This window comes from Doryrhamphus excisus, unplaced genomic scaffold, assembly GCF_037039965.1.
Source record: "Doryrhamphus excisus strain RoL-2023G ecotype Guam unplaced genomic scaffold, RoL_Dexc_Guam_v1.1 HiC_scaffold_24, whole genome shotgun sequence".
NCBI classification, from domain to species: Eukaryota; Metazoa; Chordata; class Actinopteri; order Syngnathiformes; family Syngnathidae; genus Doryrhamphus; species Doryrhamphus excisus.
The window spans coordinates 6184817-6204594 of NW_027621862.1; the positions used below are offsets into that span (position 1 = coordinate 6184817).

The window sequence follows — 19778 nt, forward strand, 5'->3', positions numbered from 1 at the left end:
TGGACTGGGTTTAGGGTTAGACCAATACTGTATTTGGCATAGAAATTGGGGCTCAGATTAGTGTTTGGTACTTGGGAACAATAAATCAAGGACTGGGTTTCTTCACTATTACATGACAAGAGACTCGTCGAGAGAACGTAGCAAGGATTAGGTTTGAGGTATTTGTCTGATGCTGAGGGACAGATCCTGGACTCATTTCCGATCCCAACATCTCTTCTACAAAAAAAGCACTTGACTTCTTGGAGAATGTGGGCATCGATCCCGCTCCCTCTCGCATGCAAAGCGAGCGCTCTACCATTTGAGCTAATTCCCCTGCCATCACAGCGTTGACAGAGAAGGTTCAGTCTCATAACTATTTTGATTCCTTTGCTGGAGTACGTCAATTCCGCAGCTGACCGAGTTTCTCGGGGAACACAAGGAGCGAGAGGTTCAGTCATCACTGGGAACTTTGGAAGTGTAGTCACCTTAAGTCAGGTGTGCTTTGGTGAACTTCAGAGGCATCATGACCAGTCTGCATCAAAACATTATCTGAAATCCTGTGGCAGGTTTCTGGCATTGATTCTTCAGTTGCCATCCCTGGTAGATGGTAATGGTAATCATGGCCGTGTGGCAGGCGAGTCTCTTTGCTTGTCTGACGTCTGTGTCGCATCCTGATTGGCTGGCAGCAAATGTCAACGACACGAGCGCGGCCCCCGCTTGGCAAGTGAGAATTCTACCACTGAACCACCAATGCCACGTGGGGACACACTGTAAGAGAAAAAAAAATCAGCTGTCACGGGGATGAGCCTCTGCAAAGTGGCGCTGAATGACAACCCATCACAATGTCATACTCTTTGGATTCAAGCACCTTCTGGCGTAATGGGATCCACAACAATCATGTCAGCTGTGGATGCAACGTCAATTCGTTCTTGAAGGGCAAGTGACAAAAAGAAGTACATGCCACAGAAACAAACAGCTCCTCTCCACTTTCCCTCCAAAATGCTTCCTCGTTAGGACACACCTACTGGGCGTTTTCAGGGTAGTATGGCCGTAAGCTACCAGGTCAACTGAAAAGATCCTATTTGAAGGCGACGCAGGCCAAACTCGACTCCAGCAAAAAGTGTCAAACAGCGCCCTCTGCTGTCAGCCAAGAGCAGAAACCATAAAAAGCTTACAGCACCCGATATTCCCAGGCGGTCTCCCATCCAAGTACTAACCAGGCCCACCCCTTCTTAACTTCCGAGATCGGGCGTTTTCAGGGTAGTATGGCCGTAAGCTGCCATGTCAACTGAAAAGATCCTATTTGAAGGCGACGCGGGCCAAACTAGACTCCAGCAAAAAGTGTCAAACAGTGCCCTCTGCTGTCAGGCAAGAGCAGAAACCATGAAAAGCTTACAGCAGCTGGTATTCCCAGGCGGTCTCCCATTCAAGTACTAAACAGGCCGGCCCCTGCTTAGCTTCCGAGATCGGGCGTTTCCAGGGTAGCATGGCCGTAATCTGCCAGGTCAAGTGAAAAGATCCTATTTGAAGGCGACGCAGGCCAAACTAGACTCCAGCAAAAGGTGTCAAACAGCGCCCTCTGCTGTCAGGCAAGAGCAGAAACCATTAAAAGCTTACAGCACCTGGTATTCCCAGGCGGTCTCCCATCCAAGTACTAACCAAGCCCGCCCCTGCTTTACTTCCGAGATCGGACGAGATCGGGCGTTTTCAGGGTAGTATGGCCGTAATCTGCCAGGTCAACTGAAAAGATCCTATTTGAAGGCGACGCAGGCCAAACTAGACTCCAGCAAAAAGTGTCAAACAGCGCCCTCTACTGTCAGGCAAGAGCAGAAACCATAAAAAGCTTTCAGCACCTGGTATTCCTAGGCAGTCTCCCATCCAAGTACTAACCAGGCCCGCCCCTGCTTAGCTTCCGAGATCAGATCTCGTCCGATCTTCTTTTTGTCACTTGCCCTTCAAGAACGAATTGACGTTGCATCCACAGCTGACATGATTGTTGTGGATCCCATTACGCCAGAAGGTGCTTGAATCCAAAGAGTATGACATTGTGATGTGTTGTCATTCAGCGCCACTTTGCAGAGGCTCATCCACGTGACAGTTGATTTTTTTTTCTCTTACAGTGTGTCCCCATGTGGCATTGGTTGTTCAGTGGTAGAATTCTCACTTGCCAAGCGGGGGCCACGCGCATGTTGTTGACATTTGCTGCCAGCCAATCAGGATGCAACACAGACGTCAGACAAGCAAAGAGACTCGCCTGCCACGCGGACATGATTATCATTACCATTCCCATCTATCAGGGATGGCAACTGAATTAGGAATCAATGCCAGAAACCTGCCACAGGATTTCAGATAATGTTTTGATGCAGACTGGCCATGATGCCTCTGATTAATTAAATTAATTAATCATTCATTCATTCATTCATTTTCTACCGCTTTTTCCTCACGAGGGTCGTGGGGGATGCTGGAGCCTATCCCAGCTGTCTTCCGGTCGCTGGTCGCCAGCCAATCACAGGGCACATATAGACCAACAACCATTCACACTCACATTCATACCTATGGACAATTTGGAGTCACCAATTAACCTAGCATGTTTTTGGAATGTGGGAGGAAACGGGAGTACCCGGAGAAAACCCACGCATGCACAGGGAGAACATGCAAACTCCACACAGAGATGGCCGAGGGTGGAATTGAACCCTGGTCTCCTTGCTGTGAGGTCTGCGCACTAACCACTAGACCGCTGTGCCATTAATTAATCAATTAAAATTAATTAAACCATTATCTGTGAGAGGTAAGGTACACCATTGCACTAAACATTGATAGAATAGTTAGTAATGGAGTTAGTAGTGAATAACTAACAATGCTTGTGGGGTTTTGTTTTGGTTTTGGACATCTTTCAGATAAATAAGCATGCAAACTGACCCGGGAACATCATGGCTGTTCCTGACAAATGAACATAACGGGAGGGTTAAGATGACTACACTTCCAAAGTTCTCAGCTATGACTGAACCTCTCGCTCCTTTGTTCCCTGAGAAACTAGGTTGGCTGTGGAATTGATCAAACATCAAGAAGACCACATCAATTAAAAAAAATTAAAAAGTGATATCTTGGCCAAAAAAGGCCCGGTTAGCTTCAGTCGGGAGAGCATGAGACTCTTAATCTCAGGGTCGTGGGTTCGAGCCCCACATTGGGCGGTTCAGGTCTTTTGGTGATACAGACCTGGTAGACCCAAATGAGTAGTGAGGGTGTGCTGGGAACATCTGGCAGAGTCTCCCGTTCGTCGAGTCTTCAACTCTCACCTCTGGCAGAGCTTCACCTGCATCCCGGGGGAGGACCGGGATATGGAGTCCGAATGGGCCATATTCCGTGCCTCCATTGCTGAGGCGGCTGACCGGAGCTGCGGCCGCAAGGCGGTCGGTGCCAGTCGTGGTGGCAGGCCGCGAACCCGATGGTGGACACCAGAGGTCAGGGCCGCCGTCAAGCTGAAGAAGGAGTCCTATCAAGCATTGATGGCTTGTGGGACTCCGAAAGCAGCTGACAGGTACTGTCAGGCCAAACGGTTTGCGGCTTCGGCGCTTGTCCAGGCAAAAACTCGGGTGTGGGAGGAATTCGGTGAGGCCATGGAGCACAACTTTCGGTCGGCCTCGAAGGGGTTCTGGCAAACCGTCCGGCGCCTCTGAAAAGGGAAGCAGTGCCCAGTCCACACTGTTTACAGTGGAGACGGGGCCTGCTGACCTCGACTGGGGATTTGTTTTGGTGAAGTAGGTGCAGACACATCGATTAAAAAATGAAAATACAAAATATACAGAATGCAGTATAAATATATGTTTTTTGTTTGTTATTCCAGAAGTGCAGTCTGATTGTTTTTCCCAAGAGTCCAAACTGAGCGTTAATTTAACGCATATAGAGTGTCAAAGTGGCAGGGTGAGGCAGAGGTGGGGTGTGAACAGTGTCAGGGGGGGGTTCTGGGCCTTGTTGATGAGGCTGACAGCAGACGGGAAGAAACTGTTCTTGTGGCGTGAGGTTTTGGTCCTGATGGACCGCAGCCTCCTCTCAAAGAGACTGTGTCCGGGGTAAAAAAAAAAAAAAAACAACTAGCAAAACAGCCTCAAGGTCCAAAAGTGTTAAGGCAGTCCCATTGTCAAGTTCCCTTTGGGTTTCATACAATCCCCACTTGAAGGGGATGAGCCATCTACCCAGAGGTGTAGGAAGCGTATTCACTCAATAAATAAGCGGCTTGTCCTGTTTTGCATCTTTCATTTTCACTTGCAATTTAGAGTGCAGTTTGCCACTTGAAATTAGGTGAAAAACCTTTCAATAAAAAAAAGAAAGAAACACATTTAAATTCTGTGCAAAGTCACAAATCCATGCCTCACAAATTACTGCAAAAGAGAATAAGCAAATTAGGCTTTACTATAATACCAGGTAAGCATGAATCAGGTATGAATTCCACCACTTCCCATATATTTATTGCTGTTTTTATTTATATATTATATTTTAATGTGTTCTTAAATTATTAATACACATGAATTAATTCTTAATTTTAACTGCGATTGTACACAAGAAAAATATAATATATATAATATAATATAACTCAGCCATGCTTTCTCTTAATTGCCCTTAGCATTAAATAAAATTAAATAAAATTCAGTTAGCTTTCAAATCACATTTCCAAACCAAAGTGAAATAAACGTACTTAATACATACGCAACAATATAAGCTAACTATTTACACCCGTCACAATTTCAACCACATTAAATCAAGTTAACCACTATACCAACAAGCGTTTAACACATCAGTGCACGTGAGCATTAAACAAGCCACGCACTAGACGCCGTGGCTAAGCTATCGTTAGCACCGATTCTTCACACTGAAACAGTTTGGCGTCTTACCGGCTGCCTCTCTGGTGTTTGTAGATGCTCTGATTTTTATGGCGACTTACAAACAATAGTGAAACAGTCTCTGCCTGGTGCCGCTGTTTGCTTGATTGCTTCACCTGCGCTGGTGTGCGCCACTTATTCCGGTCCGGCCGCGATTGATGTCACGAAGGTTCCTCCTCCCATTTTGTTGATGTGTCTAAATCTCAAGTTTGTCTTGACACCTCCCACTCGATCTTCCTATGGAAACACTGGGGAGATCGCCGGCTTTAGAGGCAAACTTGGTGGTCGACAGGATTGATTGCTGATTTAGAACTGGTCCTCTGCAGGTAGTAAGACGACGAGTCGCCTGACGTCCCTGTGAAGGATGATGGCTTGGATTTTTTCCCTTTCCTTTGGATGAGTGGTTTTCTTTTTCAGAGCTCTTGTCAAGGGAACGCAGTAGCTTGGGAAGACTCTGACGTTGACGTCCCTCACAATGCCTTCTTTGTCTGGATTTGTGCTGACGACTCTACCAAGCTAGAACTGTCCTCTGAGCGCATTTTGGTCGCTTACCCAGACAATATCCCCAACGGTGACGTTCCTCTGCGCTGTGTGCCACTTGCTCCTAATGAATAAGTTGGGACCTGCGAGTTGGCTCCAGCTCCTCCAGAACTTAGTCACCTCGGACTGCATTGCTCTGAGTCTCTTGTAGGGGTAGCTGAAAAAGTCGAAGGTTTTGATGTCCCCACTCTGAGATGCTCGCCCAAGAAGAAGACTGTTGGGAGTGACAATGAATGCAGTCCTCTCGACTCTGCACCTTGGCATCGATTGGCCGCTCGTTTGCAAGGTTGGCTGCAATATGAAGAGTTGTCAGGAACTCACTGTAGCTGAGTGAAAGCTCCTTCCCAAGACTGTGCAGCGCCCTCTTTACAATGTGAACAGCGGCTTCTGCAGCACCATTTCTGTGTGGAGAGTCGGCCGGATGAATTTTCCACATCCACTCTGTCCTGTTTTTGGCTGCGGTCTCCTCCAAGCCTGCTCTGTTTAGGTCGTCCAGGAATCTGTACATTTCCTCCAAGACTGGCTTTGATCCCATGAAATTGGTGCCCGGATCTGACCAGATTTTCCTTGGATGCCCTCTGAAAGCTGTGAACCTTTGATAGGCCATGAGGAAGCCCTCGGTTGACAGGGTGTTAACTAGCTCGGTGTGGATAGCTCTACTGGCCATGCAGCAAAAGACAACTCCCCAGACCTTGAGTGTCACTCTCTTCTTGACATCATCCTTTACTTGATAGGGTCCAAAGAGGTCAACGGATGTGAATTCAAATGGTGCAGCAGGCTCAGTCCTCTCTGGCGGTAAGTCACTCATTACTTGCTGACATTTCTTTGCTTTTGCCTTTCTGCAGACTAAGCAGCCATCAACAACCTTCTGAGCGATTCTCCTCCCCTTTATGACCCATGCCTTCTTCCTCATTTTGAGAAGGGTTTCAGCAACTCCGCCATAAGACTCATTGTGGGCCGCCCGCGCCAGAAGAGTGGACACCCAGGCATCATAGGGAAGGATGGGGACAACAATTTGATCTTCTTTGAAGATTTGCACTCTGCCCCCGCAAACCAACAGCCCAGAATCTTGGTCTTTATAAACTACCAGTCTGTCTGAAGTTGCTCTTGGGATCGTTGCACCCTCTTGTGCGGTTATGGTTTTGCCGTTCCTCTTGAAGGTGGGTGAAAGGAGGGAGGTTAGCAGTTTCACGCATTGCTAATTGTGCAATGCACCCTGCTGGCTTGTCACCAATGTTTACTCTTGTGATGGCGTACTCTCCCAGTTCCTCCTCTTCTGAGTCACGCCACAAGAATCTGTGCAGGTGCACCTCTCTGTCTTCCAACCAGACTGAATTATACATTTCCCTGATGTCCCCCAGAGCAGCATACTTTCCACCCCTGAACCTGAGAAGAACAGCACGAATCTGGTTGAGAACGTCTGGGCCTTTCATTAGCAGGTCATTCAGGCTCACACCTCTGAATTTTTGACTGCTGTTCCAGACGACCCTTACAGGGGTTGTGACAGAGTGCGGGTTAGGAGCAATGAGATGGCTTACGTACCATACTGGCCCATCCCAGTTGATGATCATGCTGTTTGACAACTTGACTGCAGCCCTCCGATCGACCATGTCATGCACTTGTGCAGCGTAAGCAACCTTCCACTCGGGTCCTTTGGCGAGTTGTTTTTCAGTTCTGAGAAATGTGGCCTCAACTGTCCTCTTATTGTTTGGTAAAGAGGCGGGATCTTCTAGCCATGGGTACCTGGCATGCCAGTGTGGCTCCCTGCTATGGCTGTCCTCCATGACATAAGTGAGGCCTTCTCTGACTACCTCAAGCTCCCTCTCCTCAGCAAGAGTCATTTCTTTACCTCCTGGCTGGCAGTTTCCACAGCGGCAACCTCCGCACTTAGGTTCACATGCCGCTCCGATGCTATCCCACCTCCACCACTCTAGGAAGTCCCGATGGGTGGCTGAAGTCTTTGACTCCTGGATCTGCATGGTGATTTGGCTGTTTGGTGGAGGTTTCTCTGGGTCCCTGTTGGTGAGTTCCTCATACTTAACAGCTGCTGCTCTCATTGATCTGGCAAAGTGTGTCTTGGACATGTGGGCTGACACTGTGAGTTTCTCAAAGAGTTCGGGATGTGATCCTCCAACAGTCTTTCCCAGGGGTCATTCCCACAGCAGCCCCGACGGCTTTGACTCTCTGAGGTGCTAGTCGACCTTCCCTGTGGCTGATGAGCAGGTTTATTTCTCTTGGTCTCACCAGCTCATCCAGTGACACTTCTGGGAAGAACTTCTGGAGCTGACTTGGTGTCACATGCCTGTGGACGTCTGCAATGCTGTCAAGTCCATAACAAACTAACTGGTGCAGTTTGAGAGTGCCTCTGGGGGTCTTTACTCGAATCTTCAGGAGGTATCGCTTTGTTTCAACACAAGCCTTCATTCCTCCCACTCCGTGGACAACTAGTGTGATCACTTCACTTCTGAGGTTCAGCCTACTTGCAGCCTTGTGGGTTATGTAATTGGTATCTGACGCCAAATCAATTAATGTTCCAATCTTCTGGCCAGCATTTGCTGTTACCTCTAGAAGCATCATTACCACCGGCAGCTCTTGTAGCCCACTTTCCATTAAGAGGCCCGGCTGGTCTTTTACAGTGTTGAAGACTCTGGAAGCAACATTGGAAAACACGTCTCTACATTGTTTTGCCAGCTCAGGTGAGAGTTTACTGAAGAACTCCTCTTGCTCCTCTGTGTATCTCCTCCTGCCTTTATCCTCCTCTGGACCAAATCTGCTCCTCTTCTGACCTGCGTTATTTCCCCTTGTCTCAGCGTTGGGGCACAGGTAATAATGGTGCGCAGGAGTGCTTCCATCTTTGCAGTCTTGGTTTCTGCACAGAAAGCCAGGTTTGCAGGATGAGCTGTCATCATGGACCTCGAGACACTCTCTGCACGCCCCCAACTTTCTAACAGCAGCTTTCCTCTCTGCCAGCTTTAGGCCCCGGAACTGCTTACAAAAGTAAAGTTTCTTTCTGTGCTTGGGGTACCCACAAACCACACACCCTACAGAGCTGCTGCCTGCCATGGCTGACCTGGTTCTGGCATGTCTTGGCTCCACCCTGGCCTCTCTCCTGCTTGGCTCCTCCTCTATTAGCTGCTCGAGCTGCTCATATATGCTTTCTTGCTCTTTGAGGAATGCCAAGAGGCTGTCGAATCGGTTCTCTGGGGCCACAGCATTCCTTCTATCAGCCACATAGACAAGCCATTCCTTTTTGAGAGTTTCTGGAAGTTTGCTTTCAATGGATTTTGTGACAAGAGGATTTTTGATAGCATCCGTGCTTCCAAGGTCACTCAGGTCCTGAAGTGCCTTCTCCACAGTTTGAATCAGCTCCACTATCTTCCGTGGCTGAGTACTCCTGACAGCTGGCATTTTTTGTAACTCTTCCACAATTTCAATGGCGATGGAGGTTTGGTTGCCATAGCGATTACCCAGGACACGGAAGATGTCATCAGCAGTGTTGTAAGTGGTGAGCTGCAGATCTCTTGTGATTTTATCATCAATACTGTCCAGCAGCTGAATCTTCTTCACCTCTTTTGAGCCGGTTGGCTCCCCCTGCTTTTGAAGTGCTTCCCAGTCTTTCCTCCATCTGTAAAAGTCACGTTTGTTGCCAGTAAACTTGGGGAGGGCTGTTGGTTTTAACTTTATGGATGGGGTGGAATTACTCAAGTTAATCGATGACTGCATTTGTCTTTCAGCATCATCCTTTATCCTTGCCTGTATGACATCAGCCTTTCTAGACACCAACATGGGGATGTGGAGATCAAGCTCTTTTAGACGACATTGAAATTCATGCTGTGCATCTGGAGGGACCCATTGCTGCCACTGCCTGTACGCTTCCTTTGCAGTTTTTGCCAGCCCCTTCAGGTGGTTGAGCATGAAATCATACGCCTCCTGGCTGATGTCTAGCCGAACAGCAGCAACACGCTCACACTCCTCTTCTGCTGCCTGGACTGCGATTGACATCTCAATCCTTCCAAAGTTGGCCCACAGAACTTCCTGGACTATGCTTTTTGTCTCTTTTAGCTTCAGCTCACACTCTTTTGCAGTTTTTTCCAGATCGGCTTTTTGCTGATTGGTTAACACAGCTTCTTCACCTGCGTCCAACTCCGCCTCCAGCTCTGCAATAAGTCCAGCCTCCACATCATCATTTGCCTGCATGACCGTTCCAGCCTCAATTGTGAGTTTACTGTAGCTGTCCCTGAGCTCCTCTTCAGACATATCAGCATATGTTCTTGTTATACTGTTAACCAGGCGAGAAAACATTCTCTTGGCTGTTGTCCTCTCCACTTTAAGTTGCTCCACAGCTTTTCCACTCGCTTGGTCCATGTCTCCACCTGCTGGTCGTTCACAGAAGTCCAACTCTTTTGATGCCTTAACGTCTTTCTTGGTGATGCCTTTTCCCAAGCTGACTGTTTGCTTGTTTCCCGCCAGGACTCCAGGTTTTTCCTCTAGCTGATCCAGCTGGAGCTCCCGGATTTCCACTCTCCTGGCTGTCCCGTTTCCCGATCTCCCGGTTTTTCACTGTCAAGTTCCCTTTGGGTTTCATACAATCCCCACTTGAAGGGGATGAGCCATCTACCCAGAGGTGTAGGAAGTGTATTCACTCAATAAATAAGCGGCTTGTCCTGTTTTGCATCTTTCATTTTCACTTGCAATTTGCCACTTGAAATTAGGTGAAAAACCTTTCAATAAAAAAATAAAGAAAGAAACACATTTAAATTCTGCGCAAAGTCACAAATCCATGCCTCACAAATTACTGCAAAAGAGAATAAGCAAATTAGGCTTTACTATAATACCAGGTAAGCATGAATCAGGTATGAATTCCACCACTTCCCATATATTTATTGCTGTTTTTATTTATATATTATATTTTAATGTGTTCTTAAATTATTAATACACATGAATTAATTCTTAATTTTAACTGCGATTGTACACAAGAAAAATTTGCACAATATAACTCAGCCATGCTTTCTCTTAATTGCCCTTAGCATTAAATAAAATTAAATAAAATTCAGTTAGCTTTCAAATCACATTTCCAAACCAAAGTGAAATAAACGTACTTAATACATACGCAACAATATAAGCTAACTATTTACACCCGTCACAATTTCAACCACATTAAATCAAGTTAACCACTATACCAACAAGCGTTGCACACATCAGTGCACGTGAGCATTAAACAAGCCACACACTAGACGCCGTGGCTAAGCTATCGTTAGCACCGATTCTTCACACTGAAACAGTTTGGCGTCTTACCGGCTGCCTCTCTGGTGTTTGTAGATGCTCTGATTTTTATGGCGACTTACAAACGATAGTGAAACAGTCTCTGCCTGGTGCCGCTGTTTGCTTGATTGCTTCACCTGCGCTGGTGTGCGCCACTTATTCCGGTCCGGCCGCGATTGATGTCACGAAGGTTCCTCCTCCCATTTTGTTGATGTGTCTAAATCTCAAGTTTGACTTGACACCCATAGTGTCCCCACATCATGCCATGTGTCTATTTGCCTTAAGACATGCGTAAATTAGCTTAAATGCTAACATGCTAATGGTCATCATGTTAGCACCAAGCAAGAGAGTCCTTTTTCAGTCGGGTCTAAAAGTGGGGGCAATGTGAAGCTGTGTCTGTGCCACCTACTATGTTGCTGTGTCCCTGGTCCAGTGTGTTCCCATCTTGGGTTGGAATGTCCCCATGCTGGTAACGGGTGGGGAATACAGTCCGTTGATGAGGATAAGCAGGATGGATTTCAGTGGTTAAAGTCTCCAGCTACCATGAAAACGGTCATGGGCCACGAGCCTGTTCTGAATTCCCCTTTGGCCAATCAACACCACATCAGCTCAGCAGCATTCCTCGTTAGTATAGTGGACAGTATCTCCGCCTGTCACGTGGAAGACCGGGGTTCAATTCTCCGACGGGGAGTTCCTCTTTTGTATGTCACAATGTCACGTTGAACCTCGAGTCGGGTTGCGGTTGCAACAACCAGTCCGGTTAAACAAACCCTTCTCATTAGAACAAAACCTTTCTTAATCTTCTTCTCAAGGTGTTCAGGTGTCTTGTACAATCTGACGGTCTTTTGCTGCCAAATCATTCCAGTCGTGGATAACGGAGCTGACCAGGAAAATGCCAGCTGTGGGATTTCAACCAGAGCCTCCTGAGCGTAAGGAACCTTAATCTGGCGCCTTCGATCACTCATCCACCCAACCTAAAACGGTGCCCTGATCAGGAAAAAAAAACTGTGACCTTGTGAGGTTCACTGACAACAGAGGACACTCAAAAGGAGCCGCACGATGTTGATAAGGGAGGTCTGAATTTAATTGATTTAGTCTTGAAGAAACAGGCACTGAGACTAAACGTGCTCAGAAAATTTCTGGATCCAGATTGTCGGGCTCCCTGGAAGGAGTTTTTCCTGAAGGATCTGGGTGTATTAAATAATTTTGGTGTATTTAATCTTTGTCTGTTGCCCCCCAGCCCAGTGCTCGGGGTCTTCCCGAACTTTGTAAGGGAAGCCTTACAGGCGTGGGCCGCTTTGAGGCCTTTTGCTGTGGCAGTTCCTGGTTCATGGATTGATTTGTGTAAAATGCCTCTCCGATTCAATCCAGACCTCCTCTCTTCTCCCTCCAAAGAGAGGACAAAGATGATGGGAGAGTCGATGGAGAGAGCTGGGTGAACAGTTGTAAAGGATATTTTTTCACCTTTTGGGGATTGGAACATTGTCTTTGTCCGTAGAAAATTTGTTATGTCGAGAGTGGTGTTTAGAAGAAAATCAGTTTTGGTGTTGTTAAACTCATTTAAAGAGCACCTGTTCAGATGGTGGGGCACCCTGCTAACAGGTGGCAAACCTCCTGATGTGGGCTTCGCCCCCCTTGATTGACCCTGAAAACGTCCGATCTCAGAAGCTAAGCAGGGGCGGGCCTGGTTAGTACATGGATGGAATACAAGGACAATACAAGGGAATACAAGGGCAACAGGACAATCCCTTGGTACTTCATGGAAACGATGTGAGGTGCCTGGCTTTTAACGAGAAGTGGAAAGACTTGTGTAGCCCCTCACACAAACCATGTGTCTTCCTCCCATGCACATGTTGCCAGCTGATCCTTGACATCAGCAAAATTTTGGTTCTAGGACAATGGGGTCACCTGGCCCCATTGGTCTTTTCCAAGCAGTCACGGTGGCCGAGAGGTTAAGGCGTTGGACTCGAAATCCAATGGGGTTTCCCCGCACAGGTTGGAATCCTGTCTGTGACGCTTTGGCTGGGCATTTGTTGCCGCCATGCTGTTTACCTTGTGGTGGAGTACTGTTGGTTATGAGGGCTGGGGTGTTGTCCTTTCGCGGCCCGCGTTCTCTACAATGGTGGTCTACATTTTGGGTAGAGGATAATGGGGTCCACTGTCCCCATTGATCTGCTTCTTGCAGTCTCGGTGACCGAGAGGTTTGTTGCCACTCTGCTTTGACATGCTGTTTTCTTTACCTCTCCCCGGTCTTTCAGCGGCCTTGTCGAGGGTGTTTCACAGGTGGGTGGGTGGTGTGATGTTGGATATGGGGGCATGACCTTGGCGTTATTAGCACCACACGCTGACCAACTGAGCTAACCGGGATAGCTGCAGAGAGCTGCTGGAATGACAAGGCGCTACGAAACGCGTATCGAGCGGAGCCTCTCCGACCCACACGTCGGCTCCAAATCCCACCTCCTGGGGCACTTCCGGCACCACTCCTCTCTCCCTGCTCCAGCAGCGGAGCGCCGGCTGACGACATTGGGAGTGTCGTCCCCATGCAACTGGGAGCCAGTCGCCTTTCGTCAGCGCAGAAGAGTCACCGTCTACGCCTGTGCCTGTACTGTGGGAGTTCTACACACAATTTCCCGCTGTCCAGTTCGCCAAGCACGCTAACGCTCTTCCTCCACCAGGGATATTTCCCAGCTGCTGGCACTGCCCGCTCCAACCACACCGGCTGCGTCATCCGCTTTGGTGGGCCGACTTCAGGTGGAAGGTACGATATCCTGGGCGGGGGAAGCTTCTCCTACCACAGCATTAATTGACTCTGGGGCGGACGAGAGCTTCATTGATAGCGGACTGGTAAGTTCTCTTAACATTCCTACTGTTGAGCTTGTCCCCCACAAGAATGTCTTTGCAGAGGCACATCCACTCGACAATTTAATTTGTTCTCCGACAGTGTTTCACAATGTGGCATTGGTGGTTCAGTGGTAGAATTCTCGCTTGCCAAGCGGGAGGCCCGGGTCCGATTCCCGGCCAAAGCAGTATATCGCAGCTTATACCTTTCTTTAGAGCTCATGTTGAAAAAGTACAAAGGCCCTTTTCCTGCGAAAGGGCAGTATTCAGAATGACACCTGAAACGTAACAGAAACCTTACAGCAGTCATGCTGTTGTAGTCTCTGTCGCGCAATTGGTCAGCACGTTTGGCTGTGAACTGAGAGGTTGGTTGTTCGAGCCCACCCAGGGACTCTCAATTCACACATGTGTTGGACTTTGGACTCCCTCCCTTGTATGAACATTTTTCCCCATTGGCGAACTGTTTTTGTGTTGGTGCCAGATGCACTGCTGGCACTGTGGCTAAGCTGGTCAAAGTGCCTGTCTAGTAAACAGGAGATCCTGGGTTCAAATCCCAGCAGGGCCTGGATGCTTGGACAGTGAAACTTTGGCAGCTGATTTCTGAACCATGTATGTCTTTTTGTCACTTGCCCTTCAAGAACGAATTGACGTTGCATCCACAGCTGACGTGATTGTTGTGGATCCCATTACGCCAGAAGGTGCTTGAATCCAAAGAGTATGACATTGTGATGTGTTGTCATTCAGCGCCACTTTGCAGAGGCTCATCCACTTGACAGTTGATTTTTTTTCTCTTACAGTGTGTCCCCACGTGGCATTGGTGGTTCAGTGGTAGAATTCTCACTTGCCAAGCGGGGGCCGCGCTCGTGTCATTGACATTTGGTGCCAGCCAATCAGGATGCGACACAGACGTCAGACAAGCAAAGAGACTCGCCTGCCACGCGGGCATGATTACCATTGCCATTACCATCTATCAGGGATGGCAACTGAATTAGGAATCAATACCCGAAACCTGCCACAGGATTTCAGATAATGTTTTGATGCAGACTGGTCATGATGCCTCTGATTAATTTAATTAATTAATTAATTAAAATGAATTAAACCATTACCTGTGAGAGGTAAGGTACACCATTGCACTAAACATTGATAGAATAGTTAGTAATGGAGTTAGTAGTGAATAACTAACAATGCTTGTGGGGATTTTTTTGGTTTTGGACCTCTTTCAGATAAATAAACATGCAAACTGACCCGGGAACATCATGGCTGTTCCTGACAAATGAACATAACAGGAGGGTTGAGATGACTACACTTCCAAAGTTCTCAGCTATGACTGAACCTCTCGCTCCTTTGTTCCCTGAGGAACTAGGTTAGCTGTGGAACTGATCAAACATCAAGAAGACCACATCAATTGAAAAAAAACTAAAAAGTGATATCTTGCCTGAAAAAGGCCCGGTTAGCTCAGTCGGGAGCGCATGAGACTCTTAATCTCCGGGTCGTGGGTTCGAGCCCCACTTTGGGTGGTTCAGCTCTTTTGGTGATACATCTTAAAGATTTCTTTCCTGTGGAAAATTCTGCAACATGCGGAAAACATTTCATTCGAAGTACACAAAAACAAATCCCATTCTTGTATGACGCGCTCATACAAGAGCGCTCACTTCGCATGTGAGATGAAGTGGAATCGATGCCTGCATTCTCCAAATGGTATATTATGCCTTTTTCTTGCCAAAAAAGCATTCTCAATCTCCCACATCGTACCGGATACTTGGATTAATTGCATTCTAATGATGTTTCCTAAAAACAAAGGTGGTGTCAAAACTGGTGCATTAGTATAGTCCGATGAGGATGGGATTCGAACCCATGCGTGCAGAACACAATGGATTAGCAGTCCATCACCTTAACATCTCGGTCACCTCATCTCCTTTGTGGACATGGTCTTGTTGACTCAAAATGACACATCTTAATTAGTGTTTTGGTGTTGCAGAAATTGTGGCAGCCTTCTTGTGCAGCGGGGGGATTTAACTCAAAGGCTAGAGTTCTTGCTCTACATGCAAGAAATAGCGGGTTTGATACCCGTATTGTCGAAATGATATGTTATGGCTTTTTTTCCCAACAAAAGCGTTCTTGATCTCCGACATCGTACCTTATACTTTGATTCATTGCATGCTAATAATGTTTACTAAAATACAGGTGTGGTCAAAACTAGTGTATTTTTACATCACCACACTTCAAGTGGACAGACAATCTTGTCTTTTCAGACAATACAATTACAAAAGCAACACACACCTGCCATGACCCTGAATCGGCCGGGGTTGCTGCGGCCACAACAAAGAGTAGGAACCACTATACGATTACGGCTGTGAGCTATGCTTTTCTGGGCAAGAACCATAAACTCAGACTTGGAGGTGCAGATTGCTCATTCCAGCTGGTTCTTTTTTGTCTGCGAGCAAAGCTTGAATTTCATGTGGGTGTTGTCCTGGCGGGAGAAACATTTTAGCTTGTGTCGGCACGGCTACCGTGACAAAAGCCCATTTTCCTTTCCAGTAAATGTGCATCAGCTGAACACTTTGCAGACCTAATGCTGTGAACATTTTCGCGAACTCAAGGTCTGGTCCTACATCCTGTTTGTGTCTGATTGTAACATGATATGCATCAGGATTCTGTATGTCACCTCCCAACAGCACTTGTCTGGTCTTAATATGTAATTGGCTGTGTTGTCGTGATCGATGTTGATGAAATCAAGAGAACAAAGTCACCCCTTTACAAACTATTTGCCAACTCACAATGTAAACAGCAATTGTGCTGAAAACTGGGATTGAACCAGGGACCATTAGATAGTCAGTCCAACGCTCTCCCAACTGAGCAATTTCAGCTGCAAAGGGGTTTCTCTGCTTTTTCAGTCTGGGCTTAAAAGTGGGGGTAGGGTGAAGCTGTGTCTGTGCCATGCACTATGTTGCTGTGTACCTGGTCCAGTGTGTTCTCATTTTGGGTTGGAATGTCCCCATGCTGGTAAAGGGTGGGGATTACAGTCCGTTGATGAGGATAAGCGGTACAGTGGAGTTCACTGGTTGAAGTCGCCAGGTACCATCAAAATGGTAATGGGCCACGAGGGTGTTCTGAATTCCCCTTTGGCAGAATTGGCTAAATGGCCGTACAAAAAGCACCATACTTGGAGCCTGTGGTCAATGTCAACAGTTGGGCTAATTCAGTTCCGTTGAGACGGTGATTATGTACCAAGTCAGTTACATATGTCAGTCAGGATTTGGTCGAGGTTGTTGTATGGTTTTGGCATGGATAAGGCTATGTATCTAAATTTAGGAGGAGTCCATGGTCTGTAAACATACTGAAGTACTCCCCCTGCTGTTGCGGTACTTGCGGGACCTTGCATTTCCCCACTGAGGGACGAATAAAGGCATATCTTATCTTCTACCATAGGGTAGGCTTTTGGCAAGAAGTAGGATTCTTAATCCAAGTTCCAACATTTCCTTGGGAGCGAGTTTGATAACCTCGGGGTGGGGACATGATGTGCCAACGGGGTTGGGAGGATTCCAACTATGGTCTTTTGGTTTGAGTGTGTCATTTAATTGAGTCGAGTCAAATGTTCCCTAAGAGAGGGTGGACATGGGTGTCTGTTCAGAGGCAGTTGCAGAGTGATCATAAATCCTAAATTCATCATCATAAATTGGAAATGTCGGGTACAAAGATGTGGCCTGAGTTGGAGTTTGTAGAACTACTGATGACTGAAAGTCTCGCTCCTTCTGTTCCCTGAGAAACAAGGTTGTCTGTGGAATTGATCAAACATCAAGGTGGCCACATCGATAAAAAAGAAAAACAAAAAATTATATCTGCAGCTGAAAAAGGCCTGTTTGGCTCAGTTGGTAGTGCATGAGACTCTTATTCTCAGGGTCTTGGGTTCGAGCCCCACATTGGGCAGTTCAACTCTTTTGTTGATACATCTGAAAGATGTCTTTCCTGTGGAAAATTGTTCAAAATGCAGAAAACATTTTATTCGAAATACAAAAAAACAAACCCCCTTCTTGTATGACCACAATTCCTAACTTGGTTGGCTGTGAAATTAACTTGACCCTAGGAGGTTATCTCACATGGGTGTGACAAACCGTGCCAGAGGAATGGGTGTGTAGGCTAACCCCCCTACATGAGGGCGGCATGGGGGGAGTGACATGAATGTCTCTTTTCTATTGTAATGTAATTCATTTGCATGCTATGGAGTATAAAAGTTCCCACCAAGAGGCCACTCTTGGCCAGACACCTACAGACCGCCATGCATACTGTGTGTTGTCTGACCCCTTTGTTTTGCAAAGGTAATAAAAACTGCCAGAGCTATGTATTTATTTCAGGCATTCTCTATCCTACTTAGGATGATAGAAAAAATTTCCACAACAACTTCCTCTTTTGCCTTGTCTGCCTTAGTTGCCATAGTTACCCACACCTGTCCCTAATTTGTGTATCTATTTAGTTCAGGTGTGTGCGTCTCCCTGTGTGGGATCATTGTATAGTTTGTCCGTCAGCTAGTTGAGTTGCCTTTTCCTTCTGCTGCAATTAATGCATGAAATAAATATTATTTACCTGCATTTGGTCCTGCTCTCTGCATCCTGGGGTCGCACCTCAACAAAGACATGCCGTACCGTGACACTATCAGGCTTATATTGATACCAGTGCTTGAAATAAAATACAAAATCAATGCAATGTAACAAAGAATATTTATTTATCAGGTTGCCACACTCAAGAACACTCTCAATAATAATAAAAAATAATAATAATCTACATGTAAGCAGTTATGAATAATACATATATTGTTCACTTATTTTGCCGTCTTTGTTTCTCCTTTTCATAGAAAGGAGAGGCTTGGAAATCCCTCCAGCTCATCTCTTCTTTTTATCCTGTGCTCTCTATAGATGGAGAACACTTTGGCTGGGCAGTAGATGGATGTGGGGGCTTTTCGGGCCCAGCTTCAGCTGCATCCTGCAGAAGCACTTTCGGACAGGGGGTGGAGGAGATTCCTCCCTCTTCCTCTTCTTCTGCTGTTTTTCCTCCACCCTCTTTCTTGTCTCATCCAGCTCTTCCTGGAAGAAGTCTGTTTGACTGAACTCTTTAAACGGCATCTTAGGGTCTGTCAGACCTTCTGCAGCAATAAGAGTATCTGACTGGGCCTTGTTGATAAAAGTCATGTGTTGATGTCCCATCCGCTTGATATTTTGAGGTGGTGAAATAACCATCGCTGCAGGCAGTGTCACGACAGGCACAGCAGTGGTAGTGCTTAGCAACTACCAAAGCTGCTGTGTATGTTGCAGTTTCTCTGGGCTGGTATTTAGCGAAGATGATGTGTTGAGAAATTTACTGTTGTGTTTTATGTATTTAGAAATGTGCAATTTTGTTGGATGCAGCATGCTGTTGGGGTCTTTGCTAGTGTTTATCTAGGAGATCATCAATTGTGGACTTCATTGGAGTCGGCCAGCGCTTGTGGTCCAACAGAAATACCCTCCCTCCAGTCTTCACTGGTCCAGTTGGGGCAGCAGTTGGAGAAGTTTGGATGGGCAATCTTTTTTGGGCTCTAAGCAAATAAAACTATGAAAAACACATTTGTAATTTGGTTCAAACAAGATGCAACTATGAGAACAAAGGGACACATGATTAAGTTTTTACCTGGCTTTGCTTTGGCTGAAGCTCAGTTAGAGAAATTTCACAAATAATTATAACATACAAATAACTGTTGCTAATGCTAATAGGTATACTACGTGTAATAGGTATACTCCGGCGGTGTCAGGTTCAAACTCCTGTGACAACTTGTAAAAACACTTAAATACAGAAATACAGAAGAGACAGACAACAATATTCAAAGTTACTCGCAGCGAGGAGACCCAGTGACATGCCGCTGCACTCTGAATATGCAGTTCACACTACTCTCCTTTTATTCTCTTTCGGGGGTCCCTACTACATGGTCGTGCAACTCTAAGGGGGGGTGGAGAAGGCAGTTGCACGAGCTGTATTTGTTTGTCTATGTGAGTGTGTATGTATGTGAGAGCAATTACTTTTAATGATTTATGAGTTCTTATCTTGACACATTCTTGCAGGATTAACATGAGCATCCGCAGGGTCGCTGTTGGCGCATCCAGGCACCTCCAGGACCTGGGGGTCGCTGGGGGTCTCTAATCAGGGTCACAGGAACATTCCTTCTTCAGCACATTCAAACACTTTCTATTGTCTAAGCAAATGGATATAAGGGTGATAACTAACAAAATAATACTTGTATATACACTAACAGGTGGT

General features: G+C 46.6%; 1 protein-coding gene, 7 non-coding genes and 2 pseudogenes across 8 annotated transcripts in view; 4 read left to right on the forward strand and 6 right to left on the reverse strand.

Moving 5' to 3' along the window:
* Nucleotides 1-1147: 1147 nt before the first annotated feature.
* On the reverse strand, nucleotides 1148-1256 carry LOC144896038 (5S ribosomal RNA; annotated as a pseudogene).
* Nucleotides 1257-1368: 112 nt separating this feature from the next.
* LOC144896844 (5S ribosomal RNA) lies at nucleotides 1369-1477 on the reverse strand (annotated as a pseudogene).
* Nucleotides 1478-1589: 112 nt separating this feature from the next.
* On the reverse strand, nucleotides 1590-1708 carry LOC144897275 (5S ribosomal RNA). Its single transcript, XR_013626845.1, has one exon. It is a non-coding gene; the product is annotated as a 5S ribosomal RNA (ribosomal RNA).
* A 1388-nt stretch (nucleotides 1709-3096) lies between these two features.
* trnak-cuu (transfer RNA lysine (anticodon CUU)) lies at nucleotides 3097-3170 on the forward strand. Its single transcript has one exon. It is a non-coding gene; the product is annotated as a tRNA-Lys (tRNA).
* Nucleotides 3171-7502: 4332 nt separating this feature from the next.
* LOC144895270 (uncharacterized) overlaps nucleotides 7503-19778 on the reverse strand; it is a 39673-nt gene continuing 27397 nt past the window's right edge. Inside the window, 1 exon segment of the mRNA XM_078788857.1 lies at nucleotides 7503-9942. Within this exon segment, the coding sequence (XP_078644983.1) occupies nucleotides 7503-9942 (2440 nt within the window).
* Nucleotides 12593-12674, forward strand: trnas-cga (transfer RNA serine (anticodon CGA)). The gene has a single exon. It is a non-coding gene; the product is annotated as a tRNA-Ser (tRNA).
* Nucleotides 13614-13684, forward strand: trnag-gcc (transfer RNA glycine (anticodon GCC)). The gene has a single exon. It is a non-coding gene; the product is annotated as a tRNA-Gly (tRNA).
* trnat-agu (transfer RNA threonine (anticodon AGU)) lies at nucleotides 13988-14061 on the forward strand. The gene has a single exon. It is a non-coding gene; the product is annotated as a tRNA-Thr (tRNA).
* trnas-gcu (transfer RNA serine (anticodon GCU)) lies at nucleotides 15328-15409 on the reverse strand. The gene has a single exon. It is a non-coding gene; the product is annotated as a tRNA-Ser (tRNA).
* trnav-gac (transfer RNA valine (anticodon GAC)) lies at nucleotides 16291-16363 on the reverse strand. Its single transcript has one exon. It is a non-coding gene; the product is annotated as a tRNA-Val (tRNA).